At 31.9% G+C, this 20139-nt stretch overlaps 2 protein-coding genes across 2 annotated transcripts in view; one reads left to right on the top strand and one right to left on the bottom strand.

The window, feature by feature from the left end:
* Positions 1–1472: 1472 nt before the first annotated feature.
* On the bottom strand, positions 1473–12848 carry LOC105335268 (EGF-like domain-containing protein 2). Its single transcript, XM_011439101.4, has 10 exons — positions 12825–12848; positions 7512–7560; positions 6051–6173; positions 5256–5375; positions 4798–5003; positions 4463–4566; positions 4226–4371; positions 3768–3858; positions 3056–3227; positions 1473–2093 (listed from the first exon to the last, which is right to left on the bottom strand). Exons 2-10 carry the CDS (start codon positions 7555–7557, stop codon positions 2010–2012), a joined length of 1092 nt encoding a protein of 363 aa, XP_011437403.3. The 5' UTR covers positions 7558–7560; positions 12825–12848; the 3' UTR covers positions 1473–2009.
* The window catches only part of LOC105335295 (gigasin-2), a 24418-nt gene continuing 15994 nt past the window's right edge, over positions 11716–20139 (top strand). The window contains exon 1 of the mRNA XM_066086175.1: positions 11716–11820. Coding sequence (XP_065942247.1) covers positions 11813–11820 — 8 coding nt within the window. The 5' untranslated portion in view covers positions 11716–11812. The remainder of the gene's footprint in view (positions 11821–20139) is intronic.

The raw sequence follows: 20139 nt of genomic DNA, 5'->3' as shown, positions 1-20139 counted from the left end.
CTTAATGCGGTATTTAGTGCAAATCTTTCTTGTGAAGGTCGCTCAGATACGAAATTGTTGTAGCATTTCATTCCAATCATACAGATCGTATCAATTCTTCAAAGGGGGGGGGGGGCAGACCTAAACTGATATGCACCATTAAAAAGAAAAGAATTATAATAGTGAATACAAACCCCCTAAACCGTTCTCTTGTGATATTTAAAGGATTTCAACTTTTTCAGCAGAAGGATTTTATCCAGAGAGGAGAGGGGGAACTAAGATATGCATTTCTACAAAGCATATCTAAATACATTGTAAGAAGATTCATGCTTAATTAAAGGATAGAGGGGAAAAGGGAGCTGTCTTTCTTTTGATATTCTGATTTCAAAAACCTACGTCAAATTCAAGGCATGGACGGGGCAGGGTTGATATGATGCATAATAATGACTGCGATATTTGCTACAATATTTCCTATTAACTTTTAGTTGCCATGCATGTGGGCTTCAGTGGCCTCATGCGTCCTCCGACACACTGAGGGGATAAGTAAGTAAGCGTGTGGGTTTCAGTGTATTATGGATGTGTGTTTATTATCTGTGCAATGTATATAACATGCATGTTACTGTAACTACAACCTCTGACCTCTGCTTAACTGTTCAAAGGAGAAATGTTTTGTTCTAACCACTAGACATTTTGTAACGGGTCATACTGCAATGCATATTCACATAATCAAGTGAACAAATAACATTAAAATACTTTATTCGTATACGTAAGTAAACCGTATCACATACCGATATTTGCAAATGGGTTGTCTTAATGAAAAAACGCATAAATATATATTTATATAAGATTGTGAACAAAATGCCCCGAATCAAAATAATTTTTGTACCCGGTTTTTTTTTAGCTCACCAGAGAAAAAAGCTCAAGTTGAATTTTATGAGTTTTGTCAGCAATTTGTTGATACATATCCGTCTGAACTTCCATGTCAACTTCAGTAGAATCTAACACAATTCATCCCAGTGTGAAGAGATCTCAGGAAGGACCGTACTCCCATCCAAAGACAGATTACAAGGGGAACAAAGGAAATAGGGTGGAGGGTTTTAACATTTACTCAATACCCAATATAGAGTAATCTTTTAGCTAAGAATATTCAAGGAATAAGGAATCATTCTTTGAGCTAGTCTCATGAGATATGATCATTGTGGTTGGAGTGCTGATCGGGCGTGATCAAATTCAGTAAAAGCCCGGTGGGCTTTATACAGCTTGCAAGACCGAAATTCAGCATTTGAAAAGGCATTTCATAGAAAAAAAACCCCCACCTTTTTGATATCATCATTGCATTGAGACAAACCAACCTGCAGCTATCCGGAAGGCGAACCAAGGATTTGTATTGAACGTTTAATATAATAAATGAAATATATATATAATATTAATTTTTACAAGAAAATCATGCACGCGCATGCTATCAACAATTTAAAAAACATTGAAAACATTCATGTGGAAACACAGTAATTTATTGCTATTGTGTGGCATTCTTGTGAAACATGCGTAACAATATTGTAAAGAAAAAGCGAGGAAAAAATCACTAGTGACATGTAACAAAACAAAAACCAGTTTATAACGACCAGAGAGGAAACATATCTTTACCAATAGATCTAGAATTAAGAGATGGAATTGTATTTTCCAACACTCACTTATATTAATCGCATGCAAATCACTTTTCGTATTAAAATGAATTGATGCGTGTATCCCACTTATAAAAATATTTAGAAACATTCACAACATTGTTTAAACCTATACCACATATTTTGTTCAAGTATATATAGAACCGCAATAAGTTGTTTATTAAGCAGACATTCAATTATAAATTCTTTGTTTGTAGTTTACATAATGAAACGTTATTCAAACAAATTAGAATTTTTATTTCCACACGACTTGATAGTAACAAAAGGGAAAAAAGCCTTCTGGCTCATTCCTGGGTACAGAGTTTATGAGTATGAAGTTTGGAATAACAGAATTGCAAGGGTACACAATTACACAATGTCAATAGGGTTCATCAAATGCTCGAATGGTGTCTTTCTTGGTATTCGCATGGGTGTAGGAGAATTACACACAGCCTAAAAGGGGAAAAAAAAATCATTTATTGGTCATGAAAAATGAATTTTAAATAATTCATTGTGACATCAATTACCATCACCAAAAAACCTCATAAAGAACCGTCTTCAGTAAAACTGAACCTAATAAAAAAAAAGCATGTGGAAATCAAATAGCATTAACCAATTCTGAAAGATTCTCTGCTTTTAGCAGTGGCGTCGAAAGCAAATTGAAAGTCGCGGGGGGGGGGGGGGGTTTGACTACTTGACAAACAAAAAAATAAAAAAAAACCTAATTCCTAAAACCATGAAAATCATAATCCGTGGGGGGGGGGGGGGGGGGTTACCTATAGTTCCCCCCCCCCCCAAAATTCTTACCTACCAAATATTTTTTCCCAAATCTTGAAATTCCTTACCCGGAGGGGGGGGGGGGGCTAGTATACCTATGACTCCAACATCTCAACATTTCTATCTTTTCAATTTTAATTTAAAGGAACAATTATCTTTCCTGCGAGAAAAAGTGGGGGGGGGGGCTGAACCCTCTCTGATGCTTTGTGCCTAATAGTTAGGTCTAACTTTGCAACAAAAATAAAAATAGGGGGAGCTAAGGTTTTTCGATCAGGGGGTACACTTCTCATTCAATGGTATATCGAAAAAGTATCAAATCTTATGGTATAGCAATTGACTAAATAACGCAACGGCTTTTGATAAAATGTGTCACGTGATCGCCGTCTTTATTTCTATAACGGCATATATAAAATTATAGGTGGCAAAAAAAACCGCTCTAAAGTCTTTTTCATGGTTTTTTTTTCTCTCTCTCAGATTCATTTAGATACAAAAAGTTTTGGTCCACAATAAAACAAGACAATTTTTTATTGTGTTACTGTCTATAAAAATATATTTCCAAAGGCGGTTAGTAACAAAACTAATAAGTAATAATGTTAATACTGATATGTCATAATGGCTATACATATAAAGATAAACACCTGTCTGCATTGGCCTTTACAGATTTTGGCACGGTAGTCCAAACGGATTGGTTCTTGGTCTAGAATGTTAAAGCTCTCGATTTTCCCCCTGCCTATGAAGGAACCGGCCCTGGAATTCTCTTCATTGGAGATGGATACTGCGTAATCTGTGATTGTATTTCTAACCGGGCACCTGTTACAAAATCACAAATGTTTAACATCTTAATGCCGTGCGACTTCTCTAGAAATTTCTTTAGGTATTCATGTTAAACACAATTTGAACTTAATAATGTATGTAGAAAAATATCGGGAAAACACAAAAATTCAACATTATATTTTAAAAATGCATATATTTAGAATACAAATAAGCACTCATTTCCATTTGAGTACATTTTGTGCATGAGTGTCAGATTATGGATACATTATTTCAGGATCCGATACATGTACTAATAACTTCATGAGATTTTTGAGAATTTTTTATTTTTTTGGTCAAAACGTTATTTCCAACATTTCCTTGGAATTTTATATTAATTGAATTGCAAAACCAAATCAAATTTCAATTCCACCTTCCAAGGTCTTTGATGGTTCCTTGGTAAAGCTAGTAATTGTAAGTGCATGACGTGCAAGTCGGGTTTTTTTCAAGTTATAAATACATACTTATCAAATTCTATTTCACAAAAGCCTCGCCCCTCTCTGTTCATAATCGTAGAATATATGAAACAGTGTCACTTACTCGTCTTCTATTAGTTTTACAGATTTCACATTCCCTGTCTGTTGGTCAACGGAATAAGCTTCCAGATAACTCAATCGAGTACCTTTCATATCTAAAATTAGAATATTACAACTGAGCAACGGTTTTAACAGATAAAAATGTTAGCATACTACAGATCCAAAAAGGCAATTAGGTTGCAATTATAAAGGATGTTAAGTATGAGCATTTCCTATGTAGTTTCGCGTCGGTCAATATTTCGTCCTTTGAATTGGGGGCTAATATAATCAATATTGCCTTCAATCCCAGACAGTATTTGTAAACTATAATACAACATATAAAATCATTTGCGTTGTTTTATACTTACCGCAATTTTTGAAAAAATACACTGAATAATATTACAAGTACTAAGATTTACTTACAAAAAAAGGGGAAAGACTTTTAGTTACATGACAATCAATGGCAAATCATGAATCATTTACCTGGAAATTTACCGCTACTTTCAACATTGAAGAAATAGGGATCCCCGCGCTGAACCTGCTGAAGTGGTTCATTATTGTCGTTCATGAGCGTCACTTTGAACGGGTTCATGGCCTTGGTAACATCCTTCGGGTTTTCTCCAATGCGCCTGTAAATGTATAATGCATTTTGTTTAGATCTCTCGGTTTATCCTCGATAAAACCCACTAACATGCATTATTGGGAGGATGTTTTACATACCTGGCTTCGTAGACACAGTTGACGGAATGCACAGTGTCAGACATGCTGAAGAACCCCTTGTTGTGGGAGGTAGCGACCTCTACCTCATATATCGTGTCCCCAGTCTACAAGAGGAATCAGAAAGGTATATAAATTACTCATACAACGCGCCAGGCCAGACTTTTAGCAGTCTTCGAATTTGACACTGTGAGATGTTACATAATTTTTGGAAGGGCTTCTTTTTATTTAGTTTTGCAATAAATTCTGTACGGTTCTTATAATACTTTTTTGTTTTATACATGTATATCTTGGAAAGTGAATCAGGACTGTAAATGGTTGAAGTAGTACTAGTATACCTCATTGTTTTGAGTTTTTGTAAGGGCACAGGGTGTGATAGCCCGATGTGGGATTTCCAATTCAAACAGTCTCATTCCCGGAATATCGGAAACCATTTCCCTGAGCTGACAGCTAAACATGCTCTGCTTAAGGTACATTTCGCCACGGAAGGTCAGTGGCTGATAACCTTGAACTTTGACCGTGTTGAGGCCACACTGGGCACTAACTAGAATTACAACCAAAAAAATCGTTAAAAAAATTTTAAAGTAAGATTCCTTTTATTTAAAAAAAAAAACAAACACCACCTACATATTGAATGGAAAAGATGATATTCACTTTTAGCAGAAATAAGAAATAAGAATTAGAAATGTTTAATAAAAGAGGTTAAAGACAAAAACCTTACACCAAAAAGTGCAAAATTTAAATTAAACAAGTTTTTAAAATCCCGCAAACGAATGGATATTGAATGGAAACTCACGGACTGGGACTTCACATTGTGGCCCCACGAAGTCGTCGGTGCAGTAACACACAGTGTTGCTGTGGCAGATCCCCTTATTGACACATGTTGCCCGACAATCTGCAGAACTGGAAATGGTGGCTACAAAAAGGAGACAGGGGCTGACTAATGCAGGCGTCTCGTTGATGCGAAATGTACGTGAGGGGCTCTTTTTTGTTAAGATTTATATGACTTTCCCAATTCATAAAAATTAGTGCAAAAATACGAAATAAGAAACGAGACCTTATTGAACTCGATGGAATAAGAAAACTTGGCATGAAATGTGCGCGTTAAACCTTTTGCAAGTCTTATACAACAAAACTAAAGTCATTGTTCATGAGAAAAGGCGTATCTTTGTAAATCTTGAGGATGACACTTTACACAGTGATAAGTGTGCACGAGTCACCCGGCACGTATGAACTGTTCTCCTAACTCCATATATTATATTATTTTTGCTGCATTTCCGTTGCTGTTTTCACATGAACACCTTTTCTTGATGATAAAATCTTCTGAGAAATGCCCCATGTTAAAAAGATTGATAAATATGATATTTCACAGATGCCACATAGGAACATGTGGTGCATTTATTCCGAACATAATGCCAAAAAACTCTATTTTTACTTGCAATCCTTTACCCTAAACTGGCATGCTGAAAACACCCATTTGAAAAAACACGAAAATGAGCAATATCTTTATGCCTGTCTACTTCATTTCGTCAAGGTCTCAGAATTTTTATAATTTTTTTGCTTTCTGAAACCAAGAAAACTGGAGACTTACAGGAATCTAGTCCACAATCGTAACCTTGGTATCCCGGGGGACATTTACAGCGGCCAAAATAGTCACACAGGCCATTGTTCTTGCAGTCATAGCCGGGGTTCAAGCAGTTAAAGCTTGCTAGGCCTGAAACAAACAAAGTAGCAGAGGTCATAATAAGTAAACATATTTAATTTTCCTTTATCAAAATAAAAACTTTTATACTTTGTTTACGTAGGTTTTTTATTTGTAAAAGCTAATCATGATCATTCAAAAATTGAATTCAAACAGCAAAAGCTATCATTTAAACACAGTAAACGAAAGTTTCATATTTTTGTATTAATTGGTGTAAATTTTTTGAAACGTATTAATGCAGATTCCAAAGCACTGAATGGACATTCAGAATAAATTCGCTATTTATATTTAAACAGAAGTAAAACCAAGGCAGTATTATACAAACACTTTTATTTTTCAAATCCATGATAAAAAAAAATGATAATAAAAATATGTATTAAAACAATCGATGTCGCTTAAAATTTATAAGGAAGGTTACGAGATCAAGGCAGTTGCAAGAAAGCCCCGATGCTACAAACAAAGAGCCCTCTTTCTGATAAATGGCTGCAAGTTCCATTTTATTTATTTATTGCAAATGCTTTTACTTAAGGAATAAGAAATCATTCTTTAAGTATTTATAAGGTGATAATTTCATTCGGAGCGTGATCAAATTGGGCTTTATAATAGATCTGATCACGCCCTACAGAAATTATTACCTCATGATATTCAAAGAATTGTTCCTTATTGCTTATATTTATATATTTACATTTTCCAGTGTCTTTGCCTGTGATAACACTACGTATCGATTTTGTACTATATATAACCCATAACTTCAAATGACGCCAAATTGAGGCGCCAGCGGGGTTTGCTTATTTATATGTAAATATTTAATCGTGCGATGGCTTAAAATTATATGAATATAAGTAATAAGGAATCATTTTAAAAATATTATGAGGTGATAATTTCGGTCGGGGCGTGATCAAATCTATCATAAAGCCCTTCGGGCTTTATTGGATTTGATCACGACCCGACCAAAATTATCACCTCATAATACTTAAAGAATGATTCCTTATTTCTTAAATAGTTTTCAGCAGTTGCACGATTAAAAACTATATTTTGTTTACTATGCAAACTTTGCTTGCGCCTCAACAATACGTCATTTAAATTCAATGGACTATAATTACAAAATCAATTGTTATCACAGACAAAAACACTGACAAATGCAAATATATGTACATGTATATAAAACTGATGAAACAATTTGGCGAAGAGGGTAAGTTGGTTTAGTATGGTATGATATGATATAGAGATGAAAAGGTGTGTTTGACCACAAACAGATGGAAGTCTTTATTTCAATTGGATGATAACATTTGATGTCATAGGATACTGATGGTCTTGTTAGTTTAGTATGGTGAATTGTTTTGTACTTACCAACTCCAAAAAGGGACAGCAATACAAACGGACGCAGTGGTGACATTTTCTATCAAAGACAAGAATATCGGCTTAATTTTTGGGGGGTAAATATGTAAGAATTAGAAATTAGGAAGAAAGTTTTTAATTGCTTTCATTTGTCACAAACGCATCTAGAATCTCACTCAAAAAACATGTCATTTATGATCATGAATGGTTGTTTCCATTAAAAACTGTACAACTTGACAAAAGAAGACAGCTAAGTAATAATTTACAGCTGCATGTCTTAAAATGATTCCTGAAAAAAGTCTTTTTTACTGTGTATTCAGGTGTTATATGCATTTTTTGTATGCATCCTCACATAATGAACAATATACAAAACATTGCAATGATTTCGATATCAAAGTCAATTGGTATTGTTTAGTATGCGATTGATGTACCATTAGTGTAGCAGCTATTTAATTGATTGATTCATATATCATTTCGTCACACCTTTATTTTTTTTTAGTACTTTTTACGTTCTATTTATGTGTGACATCTTGACACTCATTATTTGACTTTTTAATGATCTCGTATATAATTTGATAGATTTCTTAAGCATAAAAAACAAATGGATATGATGAATGATAATCAAGCAAAATCTACGGAACTCTGGTCGCAACAGAAATAAATAATGCATCTATAGTCTGTGTCAAGATCCTGTTTCCCGTCAATTAATCTCGAATTTCTGTTAATAAATATAGGGACCCATTAATTAATTAAGAAAAGTTGTAATTAAATTTTTAAATGTTGAAATTAATAAGGAAAAAAAAACAGTTTTTGCTGTGACACTCCTTTTTAACCAGGAAAATTTGATGTAAGTGCACATTATATCTTAATAATGCGGAAAACATCAGGAGACTTTGCCAATTTTTTTTTCAACATCCATGTATTTTCATGTCGTTTGTAATGCAAAACCCGGAAGATTTTTTTTTTTAATTTTCAGTCGTGTCCTTCAAGCAGAGGCAAAGTAGACGTGAGCCTAGCGTAAAAGAATTCTTTGGTCTTTTTCTTTCAAACGAATGCATGTTGTTTTGGTAAAAACGTACATGTACATATATTTACGAATAGCAAGAATGAGATGTGGAAACGGGAACCCGAGAAAGATACGTTAGCTTTCTTATTTAGAAAACATTTGTCACGGAGAACAAATACTGAATTTATATGTAATATTTGAATAGACAAGTATTTATCCTCTTAAATTCTTTTATTAAATTATGAATGCTATTACACTCATTGATTTAAGATTAAAAATTTAAAAGCATTCGTGACACGCAATACGAGTAATACAGAAGGTTTTTGAAAATGATAAAAATATGAGAATTCAAATCTTTTGGGAAAAAAGACATATGCGTGAATTATTATACCGGAAAAAACAAAATTAAAATTGACCATCTGTATAAATTGTATATTTTGTTGCTTTACAAATTCAAGACACATGAAGTGTTAAAAACTACGAACGCCCATATTAAGTATGAATGTACGCAATTTATAAAAAGAACCAGCCCAAAAACCAAATTAGGTGAAACGTGCTATGATGTAAGCAAAAATAGAGATATCTAGAGAGGTGGTTTGTATTATGTGGACGCCTCCACGGTTTATTCTTGTAAACACCGACTCCTTTGTATTTGTTCAACAACCGCCATGACATTTATGACGATGGCGAAGGAACGTCCCAAAACCGATTTCAGTTTCAACAGCTGGTTTGTGTTTCAGTGAACAGCGCTTTACATTGACCAATTAGGTCTTCATAGAAAGTTGAAGGTCCGTTTCTCTTTATTCTGAGTAAGAGGGCTTTTAAAAGCTTTATAAATTAGAATTATAACAGAATTGCCTGTTTCATAAAGCACGTTGTGCAAAATTCTTTCTATAAAAGGTTGAGTTTTACAGCGTGAAAAAAGGAGGGGTTCTGTCAAAGTTCTTGAGGTCGTTTACGTGATGAGCTCGTTTACATGTTTAAGAATTAAAAAAAGTACCTTTGCTCCCAAACAAAGGAAATGTTATGCGTATGTTAAAAGATATGTCTGGGCTTTTTTTTTTTTTACTGTACTCTTTTGCAAAAGGGTCCTGGAAAATGTCGTGTTTCTTTGAGTTTTTCACTATCTGATTGAAGTCGATTATATCTTCAAACAAATTAATCTAATTAACAAGGATGAAATAAAAATAATGCATTTACAAAAAACTATGCAAAAGAAAAAAAGTGATAAACAAAAATATAGTAGTTTGTAATGGGGATAAAATAACTTAAGGGAACAATCAGTGGTCGACCCAATGAAATTTGGATAAATACTCGCACCAAACGTCACAAAAAATATCCATCTCAATGAATGAGGAAAAATCCTGAAAGATGTAATCAAATATCCTGTGTGAGTTATTTATTTCACAATGCTGCTCATAAAATGCCAGATGCCACATCAACCTATTGGTATAAATATCTATGTTGGTGAAACCACTTTCACTTAAATAATTCCAAATCGTAACCTGCATCGTTTTGCAGCAATTAAAAAGCAATAAAAATTCATGATCCCATTTTTATTCATTTTAGTTTGCAAATTACAATTTGTTCATTTAGACAAAGTACATTTTGGCCTCACCACAAAGTCTCACATGAAATGTTTGATACTGCTGAATGGAGGAGACACTTTTCACGGATAAAATTTCTTCGTTTTGTGACATATTATGACTATATTATCATGGACAAACTTTTACTTAATTATAACACGTCTGCGTTTCCATAAAAAATTACCACTGTTTAGACAATGTCTATTAAAATTCTTCATAACCAAGGCTACAAAAATATGCATAAATAAAGATGACCATTTAAAAATGAGAATATTGAATATCAATCGGTAAAAGAAAAGAAAGAAAAACCCGGAAATCGGAGAATATATAATATGTCGACGTGTTATATTTTGCGGCTCGTTGCATGATACACCTCTGTAGAAAATATGAGCGGTTACAATTCATATGAAAATATTTACCACTAATGTGATTCAAATAAATGCAAACAAAAGTTTGAAATGTCCTAGAAAAACCCTACTCTCCTGTGGCATTTATTTTCCCGACTAGGAATAACAGATTTAATGTTTGACATTGAAGTGTACAAAAAGATTTAATATTACATAACTGGAGAGCTGCACTGGGCAGTCATTCGTGTGAATACACAGAGTCACGTCCTTATATAATTATTTTGTCTTGCTTCATAAAAACATTCTTTGCGTATATTTTTGGGATAAATAATTGTCTTCAATCGACTTTATTTCCATATTTGCTAGCTTTTCGTGGGGGCAAATATGTAACCGCTATCATAAATAGCTAGTCAACTTTGGTTGACAGAAAAATGATCCAGTCAACATTTATTGTTATATGAAAATTATGGATATTATATCTGATAATTAACATACATAAAAATAGCGAAAAATCTTGAGATGATTTTTTATATTAACAAAAATACATGTAAATCCTAACTGTTATCTTCTAATTTAAAACTGGAATCGAATACAAATACTCTAATCAATATAATGAGAGACAAATCGTGACCAAAAGTTATTAATAGAGAACCATCGGAAAAAGCTTAAAATTGAAAGTCTGTTAAAAAAGTCACGCCTCGGTCATAAATTAACATATCATGATCAAGTTCATATCGTTACATGGAATGCCAGTTAATTAAAAAATCAAACTAATATTTCCTTTTAGGCCCACACCTTTGTTGTCTATTCAAAATCAGATCTAACAAACATTATGTTTTAATATTCATAAATAAAAGTTATCAAAGTTACTATTTTCAATTCTAAAGAAATGATTCTCATTTAAATTCTTCTGTTATAAGAATTTACATCAATAGATGTTAATGGGGATCAATTACATCGACCAAAATATTTCCTGTAAATAAAACGATTATAAAACAATACTAAAACAACAAAGCAAATATTTAACATCTTTGAAAAAACGCTATGACATCTGTTATATATTTTTTTTAAAGTTGTAAACACCATCTTGACCGTAAATGTTTCATCTTCTATTTCAAAAAGAACAAGAAAAACATACCTACTATGTCCAGAGCTAAAGCAAAGGTGTCGGAGCATCCAAATTGGATAATGAATTTCATTTATGAATCATTTACATATACGCCATTAACATTTTCAGTTGCGGTTAAAGCTTGAGAATGGAAATTGGATTGAATAAAATGCGATTACAATAATATACAGTTGAAAGAACGCTGTGCATAATTTGACCCACGGCTGCACCTTATTATAACAACGAATCATCGCATATGTCAACAGATGACCGCGTAAGTAACTTTTTATTTTTCATTGAATTTTTTAATTTAGTTTTTATTTGCGTCCAAAACTAGTATCAATTTATTTCTTTGAGATTACATTTCATCCCCAGCGGAAGTTAAGGTAAGTTATAGTATATTATGTTTGTGTACAAACTGTCAAAATGTCGTTTGATTTTCGGTTTAAAATGATATGCACTATGAAGATTGTCGCATTAGCCTTTACCTTCCTGACAATAATAGAAAGGTGGAGTGTTAAGTGACGCACGTAATGTTCAAAGAAATTTATGCTAAATGGTTTACAGGATAGCGACTCTAAATATACATTTTGTTGCTTAGTATTGTATTAAAGTGACTTACAGACAATTTTATTATTTTATACAATACTCAGGTGCAGTTAAGACATAGTAAACTGCATTTTAAAGACATGCGAAACGCAAAGTACATATTCAGAAAAAAATAATTATTAAAGAGCGATCTTTTGAAAAAAATATGTATACATTCCTTTGTTATTACGGCATTACTTCGTTTTTTCAATTTGTTTCTAACTCTTCGTATGACCAAACAGGTATAAACATAAATAATGAACTGCGAGATTAAAGGTAATTAATCTAAAATGTAAGGGGTTTTTTTAGTGAGGATACACGCTTTTCTAATATATCATTTCCAACTGCAAGAACAAAACTTTTGAAATAAATGCGCCTTAAAGCGAGGAGAGAAACTATACAAACTAACAAGATAAGAAAATCTTATACATTTCTTGCATTTTGGTAAACTGAGTCGAAAGGAAAAAAATGAAGAGAAAAAAATAACTTGTTTTCCTAGATGACAGTAGATCTATATGGAAATCTTTTTTTTTTTTAAGAAATTTTTAGTGATATCATGTAAATGGTAAAATAAAAATTTGACTTATGTGAACAAAAACAAAGCTTTTTGTTTATTTGCTGGTAATAAAACTTTTAAAAACTAGAATCAATATCATATTCCCTAAAAACTATTTCATTGTGGTATCTTACCTTATGAATGTGAGTAGCCTTTGCAACAGATGCAGTTGCTTTTTTTTTACTGAAACCAGATTGGTGAAGGTGTTAACAAATGTTATACATTGTAAAATTTACGACTTTTCACATTTCTTTCAATATATCTTAGTCTTGTTTCTAACAGAAGACAATATTTTCTTCTGGTGACATTGGATTTTTGCAAGACAAATAGTTTTACAAAAATACATAGTGTATTGTATGTAAAGGTCATTTTTTCGTTTCGTACAAAAGTTTGAATCTTGCTATGATGCCAGAAATTTTCTCGAGCAATTTATTCTCAGAATGATTTTAAGTTATGCAATATCTGTAGAACAATTCTCAAAAGCATATATTTTGAATTAAAATATTTATGAAAGTTGATTGTTTTTAGACCTAAAAAGGTATGAATTTCAATTAGAGATTAGTACCAAAAATAATTCTATTCTAATTTAACTGTCGCCCACTCCTTATTTGGTGACTAAATAAAGTTATTTATTATAAATTTATATGAAATCGTACATTTCTGTGCAATCTAGATTTAGATATGAATCTTTTATTGCTAAAATGTTAATTTTCTACAACTAAAGAGTTTAATTAATTTCTTGTCATATTTAGGGTCTCTTCGTGACATTTTTACCACGGATATTTGAAGTATTTTCGAATGAAAACGACTTTGAGTTATCAACTGTTGAAGAAAAAATCCCCTTGAAAATTATATTACTTATGAAAAAAAGAGTTGAGATATCAAACACTTGATAGGTGTGTGGTCATTGTCACTATTTGTCAACTCCTGAGATGTATCAATTCTATTTTTGTGTTATATTCGTAGAAATTGTTCGTTATGAATTTTTCAAGCATTATTTTGGAAAAAAAAATAGAATGCCTGTGAGATTTACAAACTTAAGTAGTAAACTTCAAATCAAATACCTTTGTCGCAAATTGACACTCTCATCATGAAATTTAATTCACTATCTTAAATTTGAGTTTAATTTCCCCCTAGGTTCACCGCAGTCAATGCTTTCACTTCACATTGTTAAGCTTTTCGAAGGTGATGCTATTTTAAATCTGCCAATATTAACTTAAAATGGTTGCCAAAAATTGTCCAAAAATTTTGATAACAACGGATAGTGATATCAATATATGTCAGCAATTTTATACTGTATGTCAGTGAGAGAAAGATGTGGGAATTAATCTTTTTCCATCGAACAAATTTTCTAAAAATCGTCCTTAAAAATATTGAATTTCGAAAATCGTATGAAAAGAAACCTTAAATTAACCGAATTTTTTATCTCAAATAAAATTGTTATTAGTATGTCTCAACAGGTGGCTTGAGCCTCTGAATTTTATAAGGTTGATATCATTTGAGAGTTGCATTTCTCCCTATAACTATGACTTCGTTAACAAATGTGATTTTTACTCTAAAAGCTACTGGTAGTAAATATTATCACGTATATTAGCAGTAGGTTTTAACTAAAAAGGCCACAAGGTACATGCACGAAGATGCACACAAACTTTTAATAATAGCAGTGAAAAATTGCTCACGAGATGTATATGCCTTAATGATATAATAAAAGCGTTATTTGTAATTATACCGCAGTGGGAAGCACCTCTGATTTCAAGGCACATTTTTTACCATGTAATCACTTATTTGTGTTAAAGAGACAGCAAGACTGATGGAAAACGTACGTGTCAAAAAGATATGGCGAAGCGTCTAATGCATATTCCAAAAGCGAATCTGAAATTTGATTATACTTGATGCAATGTCATCCAAAAATTCTGCCTATTTCTACTGGGTCCATATTTGACTAAATTTAGATAAAAATTCAAGACAATTTAATAAATAATTAAAAACTTAGTTTAAACTGACTTCACTAAAAGAGGGCAAGGTATCATAAAAATTAATTCATTAATGACGTATTGCCGTAAATATTAAATGTAAGTGACCACATATATTTTATGTATGCGTCAGGAAATACTATGTAGTTTTGATTGATGAACATAAACTTACGAATAATGTTGTAATAGTTTTTTTTAAGAATATCTCTTGGATTTTGTTTTTGTTTTCTTTCTCATCTTTTTTTCAGTGGTTTCCTCTTGTATGTTTGAAATGAATGATTGCTAGGTTGTCCAATTATATCTCTAGTGTACATGCATTAAATCTTCTTAGAAAGCATTTTAAAGGCAAATATTTATTTTTAGAAGTTTTATCAACTTATTTGGAAATCTGACCCGAAAATGTGCATCCCGTGTTTCGTGTATTTTATTGTTGCGATCGCAAGTATGCAAAATCTTAATTTTGATGGAAAAGGTTCTTGATTCGAAAGGACGATGAGGGTAGGTCAATATTTCCTGTCATCGTTGCTTTGCATCAGGGAAACTCATATTTACAAAGAAACATCATTTATGGCGAAAAAGCCTTTAAAAAAATGTCATGCACACATGCCTTTCAGCATGAGAAGTTCTTTTTATACTGCCAGACAAATTATACAACAAATGACCTCGTATATAGGAATAAATACTATGAAACTTTAATTTAATTTTTTTTAACTTCGTAAATAAGATTATATAATTATATTGCCACCAAAATATTTATTTTTGACTGCAGAGTAAAAATAGATTTTGATATATATAGCTCAAGACTTAACTATACATCTTGCAATTGGTTAAAAGGAATAAACTGACATAGTCCCTGCGCTTCATCTAAGCAAAGAGTCTCAGCAACAGTCATCTATATAACACACTCTAAAAGTAAATGTATCATTCGAATTCTAAGACTGGATGAGAGAATGAAACTTAGAGTAAGGTATCTTTATATGATGGAAGTATAACCAAGGATTAACTTTCATATATTCTGAATAACATCCAAGAATTGGTCAACGAAAGCATCAAGAATTACATTTACTTACATATCTTGACCTTAAATGTATATATAAAGACAATAGGTGACACGCGTTTCCAAAGATCAAACGTCGTAAAAAGAGAGCAAACTAACGCATTGTTAAATAACAGCTTACAGGTATTTTGCACGTAAATGTCATAAATTAGAAATATAAAAAAGGTCCTGATCATCACAAATGTTTACACCCTCAATAACCACAAAGAAAGCATTTCAGTGATTTATTCAATATATGATAAAGAAAAGAATTAAGCGTAAGCAATGAATCGTCTAAATTATCCATTTATTGACCTACTATGCTAGTTGATCATTGTTTAGGGTCAGACTCCAGACTATTTACATAGGTCAATATTCTATTCGTGAAACGGGAAACCATATGTTACCTCACGTAGTCTGACAAATGATGCAAGCCAAATAGACCAATGAAAACAAATTTAATATATATGTACTTTGCCCCATTAGAATGATTAAATAGGACATGTTAATATAGATGGTATTTAGCTAATGACATATACAAAATAGGAAACACGAAATTCAAAATGTTACATTCTCTGAAAGAATATACAGATCACGTATCAGAATTTAAAAAGAGAAGACCGTTCGTGTCTTTTCAATTTACATAACATATCATGAATTCTAAACAATTTTTCGTGGTCAGCCATGTCATGATGTAAATTTTGTATACATTGCAACCCAGTTAATTCAACATTTACAACACGACGTTGTATTACACTCTATTTTGAGTTCAGATAAAAAAAAAAGAAGATTTTTATAAAGCTTACCTGTGTTTGATGTTGAATGAAGTGGATAATCTAAAAAAAAATCAAGTTAAGTTGGCAGTTGTGTTAAGGGGGTGTGCGGCCATTTTGTATATTTGAGGATAAGAATGTAAACTTTTCTTGAACTGGTTTGATTTTGTTCGAAACAAACCAAAACTGTTGCCAACTGATAATTAAGTTATAAGTATTGCCCCTTCTCTTTACTGGTGACTATCTTCATATTTCAACATGATAACAGTTACTTAGGACCAAGGGCTGGTACGGTACTCATGGCAAGGGGATTATGGGTATCTTTTCTCCCAATTTTGAGTTCGCTTTTTGCTTTACTAAAAGACATGATAGGTAACTTGCTTTATTCTATATTGTCAAGAGCTAACATCATATGTGCCTGAAAAAGGGCTATAAACCGTCTTGAAACTTGTCAGTTTCTTATTCATGATGTGTCATGACATGGTTATTTATTAATTAGATATTTTATAATTGGATTAACTCTTAAACAAATGGCGGGTTCTTCGAATGGTTTCGTTGGATTGTCTTTCTTTGCACTTAACTGAAAAAGTCATACAAGATGCTACCCAGGCACTAAAATAATCAATGTTTTTCACATACCATGTAAATATCAACACATATACTTTTTACGTTTCTCCTGTATCACTCTATGATTAGAGTGAAAAAAGTTGAAATTGGACATGGGCACTCCCTTTTAAACATTTTTCAATAATAGTGTTTAAAAAAACTTTTCTGACAAACAATTTCTCCTTTTTTCGATAATTCATTCTAACAAGCATACAATTCGATTAATAATGTTTTAGGCTATTTTGAAAAAAAAGAGATTTTTGATTGATAATGTTTAAGGCTATTCTTAAAAGTTTGCTTGACACATAGAAAGAAAGAGGTATACTTTTTTCTTTACATTTATATCATCTGTACATGATTGTTTATTGAAAGTATGATGAAATCTAGAATATGGGTACAGCTTATAATTCAAAAGACATTTTTTGTTTCTTTCTCTCATTTTATCTATTTTTCCGACTGAAGCATATCTAAAGAGGTTTGTTACTGTGTGCTTGAAAAAATATTTGCTTAACATTTTATTTGTACAGTCTGCATCATATATTAATTTGAGTTCTGAACTAATAACGTACATGTTTTTCGATTAAAGAAAAACAAATAAAAGGAGTTCAGAAAGGGCTTACATTTGTGTCGGAAGGTTTTTAAAAAGAAAATCAACACTTTCGGATTTCAATCATTTTAAAATAAAGTAAAATTGGCCTCCTAATTTCAATGCAAGCTACACTTCCAAATATTTGTTATTTAAACAAGGCTCATTTTATCTTTTTTTTCCATTTAGTTGTTTGAGAGAAAATGATATCACATTTTAAATAAATGAGTGGTTGAAAACAGTTAATAAAGCTTGAAAATCTTGAATCAATTAGATAAAATCTGATATACATTAGATTTTAATATTTTGCAACCCATGTAAACAAAACTATGACACAAGCTTTGTTTTTGTTTGGTTTTGTTTTTTTGTTTTGTTTTTTTAAAAATCGCAACTTCTGTGTTTCGCGACAGGCGACATTTAAATTTTATAAACATATTAGAAATATCTTAATAAAGAATGTCATGAATTTTTACAAAAGAAACAATTAATTTTAGCTCAATTCATGACGATACCCCTTTAAATGTTGGCCTAAAATAGATTAATTATTGTCACGTCTAAAAATTGATATCATTGATCTATGCGTTTAATTATACATTTTTCAATGAATTTATTTTCCAGTCAGCCTCTTTTAATTTTAGTAAAACCTTGAAACATTTACACAGTTTTTATTGCTTGTTGACTATTTAATACCAGAAAGTAGCATTCGCATTCTATTCGTACAAAAAGGTCAACAAACTAATACGGTGATGTAATTTGAAACTTTTTTGTATCTATTTTGAACTGAATTAGACTTTTTAATAGGATAAAATTGTATTTGGTTTAAGGTTTCAAACCAATAACAAATAATAGGAAAAGGCTATTTATCAGTAAGTTGCAATTTCAGTGCATATATGTCATGTAAATTGTAAGCAAGATTACACATAAAAGAAATAAACAAATTTGCCAAATTATTAAAAACAAAGCAATTCAGCATTGTGTTTTACTTTTGACAAAGTCGTAAATATTTTTAGTCTCATAATATAAAATTGGGGGAAAATTATATAAATTTTTCACCAATCGCAACCCATTTCCTGATTCACACGAAGCCTTGCACTTTGAACATCACTATTTCAGTTCATCTAAGCTCCTGGTGGCTGTTCTGAACACCTTTTAACTAGGTCGATTTCACTAAACTTGACACAAGCATCCTCAGAAGAAGAGAATTCAGGTATGGTAAAATGAAGGGCCACGCATTCTTTGAGTTACATGGGAAGTCGAAAAACTTTTTGGTATCTTTCAAAAATTTGTTTCTTAAAGAACATTTGACCCGAAAAGCTGAAACTTGTGTAAAAGCATCCCCAGGTATTGAAGATTTAGGTTTGTTCAATTCATTATCCACAGGGGTCGGGGGCCTTAAAGGCGGTCCAGTTTTTAATAGGAATATATAAACGTAAGCGAGAAATCTTTAAAAATCTTCTTCTCAAAACTAGGGATGTCAATATTACTCGATTAGCTTAGTCGATTAATCTGAGACTTTTGTCGAGCAATAGTCGATTAAAAAATTTAGCAATTTAAAAATCCTATAATTTAAATCTTTTGGAGAATTTTGTACCTCGCTATACCATGAATGCTTAAATTGGTCTAACGAAATATTGTATACTTTAGATTTTAACCAGGGTATGTTTATTGTGTGTTGATACCATATATATGTCAATCCACATTGATTTAAAGTAGTTGCGCAAATTTGAATTTGTCGAATATTTTACAGAGGAATACACATGAATATAGAAACAACTTTAAAATATTCTTCTCAAAAACCAGTTGGTCAGAAAAGCTGTAACTTTAGTGTGAACAACCTCAGATAGTATAGTTTCAAATTCACACAGTCATGATCTTTGGGGTCGGGTAGGATTACATTTGAGGGACGAATTTTCCATAGCAATTATTTTTAAGAATTATTCTCATAAACTCAACTGTTAAGTACGAGGAGTGTTCCAACAATCTCACCTTCCTCGTGGAAATCGTTTTAATACATGCATTTAACTGAAACTACTTTGACACGTTAAATTGATCACATAATCGTAGCGAAAGGAAATTTTGAAAAATTCAATGACTTAGCTACTATGTACCTTGTTCTATAGCATATTTATTACAGTATTTGAAAATGACTGGAAAAAGATCTAAATATGCACTACTTATTAGGGCCTAAATAAAAGGCAGGTCCTTTCTTGGAATCAAACCCGTAGATGTTTACGTAACGTCTGTGCTATCTATGGAATTATTAAATGTCCCATAGGTCTTTTTGTATGTGGATAGCTATTTCAAACAGGTCAAAGATGTTGCCTCGCAAGGTCGCTCTGCAACAGTAACATCCCATAATAGCATCGTAAAATTCCACCAAAAAATACAAAAGACAAAACATTCACCAGAATCTTGTATTAAATTGGAAATCTGTTTTGCTTATGCACTTTTACTGTGGTTATGTACTCTTTCTGT

This window comes from Magallana gigas, chromosome 5 (genome assembly GCF_963853765.1).
Source record: "Magallana gigas chromosome 5, xbMagGiga1.1, whole genome shotgun sequence".
In the NCBI taxonomy this organism is placed as follows: domain Eukaryota; kingdom Metazoa; phylum Mollusca; class Bivalvia; order Ostreida; family Ostreidae; genus Magallana; species Magallana gigas.
The sequence above is the reverse complement of the archived record's forward strand: the minus strand, read 5'-3'. Positions and strand labels throughout refer to the sequence as shown.